The following is a 2,980-nucleotide window of genomic DNA, read 5'->3' on the forward strand; positions in this document are numbered from 1 at the left end:
AGTATGAGTCATCCTATCAGATCACAAGTGCATTTGTAGAACGACAATTTAACAACAAAATATGAGCCATCATTTCAAATCACAATTGCATTTCTAGGCAAAAATTAATGCATTTACAATGTTAATTTAGAACTATTTAACTTTATTCTCACTTATCTACACCTCTACAACAATTATGTGTTAGGTAGGAACTATGATACATTGGGTCTTTTGTTGTTTGTTGTTTCTTTTTAATGAAAAAGATAGCATGATGATGAAAAATGAAGTATGCAGTATTTTCGGAATAAAGCCATAGAAATTATTGTGCACCGACTTCGGTTCGCTGAACCTAATCAATCTGAAAACGATTGTGTAAAGCAGAACATGTCATCCATTTAAATTTACATTGCTGCCCTGCAAATTTGTACGTCAAATAAAGGGTGTACATTTTTAGCTCTACCAATTTAATTGGACTCCGTAGAATAATTCCTTCACTCACAAAAGAGTGCATGACCTATTGTTTTCTGGCTTACAATTTTCTTCATTCGGTCGATGCATGAAAACCCAGTCGTCATACCGCTCGCGCACATATTCTCTAAAAGCCTCCAAGTTTGCGTTAGAAGAACCGCCTTTCTCAACCGCCATTTTTGCCTTATTGCGCAGCTCCTGAGCTTTCATTCTCATCAGATTCCCCTCCTCTTCCGCCAACAGCTTTATAACCGCTCTCTTCACGACATGCTCGTCTCCCACGCCGTCCATGTGTGAACAAATTTGTTCTGCAATACCCAAATGCTCCACCAGAAGCTTATTGTTAAAGGGCTGCTCTGCAAACATTGGCCATGTGATCATGGGGACACCCACGCTTATGCTCTCCAGCGTCGAATTCCATCCGCAGTGGCTTAGAAAAGCGCCTGTGGAAGGATGGGAGAGGATCAGGAGCTGCGGCGCCCAGCCCCATATGACCAGCCCTCTATCCTTTGTCCGCTCCTCGAACCCCTCTGGGAGGGCTACATCAGGAAGGCGCTTGAGAGCCCATATGAACGCCTGCTCGCTCGACTCTAGCCCCTTTGCGAGCGCCTCTGTCTGCTGTTTGTTCAGAGACGATTGGCTCCCAAAGCACACAAAAACTACTGAATTTGGGCTTCCGCTGTCCAACCACTTCAAGCACTCCGCCTCGCTGATATCCGCGGCCTTTCCTCGGCTGTTAAGGGTCGCGCGTTCGACTCCCTCTGCATCGAAAATTTTCTTGGGGAGAATAGGCCCAACGCTCCAAACAGGTCTCTTCGTCAAGTTCTTGATATGATCGATCCCTAGCGAGTCCAGCTCGTAAAACGTGTTGAAAATCACGCCGCTTCCTTCCATGCTGCGATGGATCTCGTCCATCACGAATCTTTGCATGGGATTCTTCTCCGAGTCTCTCATGGCGAACGGCAGATCGGATTTACGCAGCTTGAAATCGAACGGAAGGTCGGGGACCTGGAAATACTCGTCGTCTCCGTCGACATTCTTCTGCGGGATGTTTTTCATGAAGGAATGCATCACAGACATGGCGGATGCTCCCGATGTGTGGAAAACCACTGTGGGAAGCCCAAATTTTGCACCGGATGTGTGAACCCAGGACGTAAACATGTCGCTTATTAAACAAACGGGAGGAGACGGAGAACTCTGGATCTGATCCTCTGCGATTTTAATTTCCTGCTCCAACCATTGCTCAAATTGTCCAGCGAGCTTGTAGGACGATTTCATGAGAATTCCACTCATATGCAGCGGAATGGTTTCGGAGCTTTCGATTCCCGGCTGCAGGCCTTCGATGGGAGGCATGGGAAGCGAGACCAGCCTTATGTCGACTGTGGGATTCGAACTCTTGACCGCCTGGTCCACTTGAGGCTGCAGTCGTGCAACGTTGCCCGGTGTGGTAATATAAGAAACAATGAGGTCATGGGAGGCGAGAAGCTTTGTAAGCTCCATGAAAGGAATAAGATGGCCCTGCCCGACATAAGGAACGACTACGACATGAGGCTTGCTGCTCTTCTCACCACCATTCATTTTGCTGCACATAATAAAATCCCTCAGGCACCTCTTTCAGCCAGACCATTTCATATATGACTACTTTATATGGCACCTATTACTGGAACTTGCATATGCATTTCCTATCAGATTACTTCGCATGCGAAGATGGAGATGGACTCGTCACAACCACAAGAAAGTCGAAGATAAGACTCTGTCGTGAGAGTTTTGAATTACGAGAAAAGTTGAAGATAAGACGCTTGGCATAATTAATTTGTCATCAAGCAGCAGATTTGATATGGTAGTGGAATCTTGCTAGTACGGGTATCGCCGACGGTGACTTATTAATCGCGCATGGCTGCCGTGTTGCATTAACTCCAATTTGTTCTCGACATCGACGTCTGCTGTTGCGTTGGCATGCGAGACTTCTCACAAATTTCTGAGAGGTAGTTCAGCGATAGTTCGCTACAGTCCATTTTTATTAATTTCTATTAATGCATTTAAATGGATTAAACGTCAAAATTTCTGTAGCTATCGTTTTCCAAATTTATTCACCTAAATAATTGTTTCGCACGTCTGACAATATTATTTTGTATTTCGCATGACACGTTTAGTGAGTGTTTGTTTTGTAAACGTCTTTACTCATGGCTCGTTAGTCACATGGGGAGTGAAATTTAACGACCACTATTGCCTGTCAAAACAAACTTCTATATTGTGGCTGAATATAAGTGACGTCAATTGAAAAAAATTGTGGTGGGACAATAGAATTACGAATGTAAATCATAAGATGAATGATTCGCTTATTTTATTTGTCAGTATGCAACAGATTTGGCATCTTTAAAGCAGCGCCGACGTTGATTTATGTATCTAGCATAACTGTCGTCATTGCATTTATTACAATTTCGTTCAATGTCCAGCTAGACAGTTACTTTGAGATGCTGAGTTCTAGAAATTTCTAACAAATGCTTCACGGAGTCGCATGCTTTTGTGCATG

General features: G+C 44.0%; 1 protein-coding gene across 1 annotated transcript; it reads right to left on the reverse strand.

Moving 5' to 3' along the window:
• Positions 1-347: 347 nt before the first annotated feature.
• On the reverse strand, positions 348-2,562 carry LOC149528732 (scopoletin glucosyltransferase-like). The gene has a single exon (XM_089810323.1). The coding sequence runs from the start codon at positions 2,035-2,037 to the stop codon at positions 475-477; it is 1,563 nt and encodes a 520-aa protein (XP_089666449.1). The 5' UTR covers positions 2,038-2,562; the 3' UTR covers positions 348-474.
• Positions 2,563-2,980: the final 418 nt, after the last annotated feature.

The sequence above is a fragment of the Cupressus sempervirens genome, chromosome 11 (assembly GCF_028749045.1).
Source record: "Cupressus sempervirens isolate cs-2001-9-10 chromosome 11, ASM2874904v1, whole genome shotgun sequence".
NCBI lineage: Eukaryota > Viridiplantae > Streptophyta > Pinopsida > Cupressales > Cupressaceae > Cupressus > Cupressus sempervirens.

Coding starts and splice junctions, on each gene's coding strand:
- LOC149528732 (XM_089810323.1), bottom strand. CDS start 2,037: ATGTGCAGCAAAATGAATGGTGGTGAGAAGAGCAGCAAGCCTCATGTC.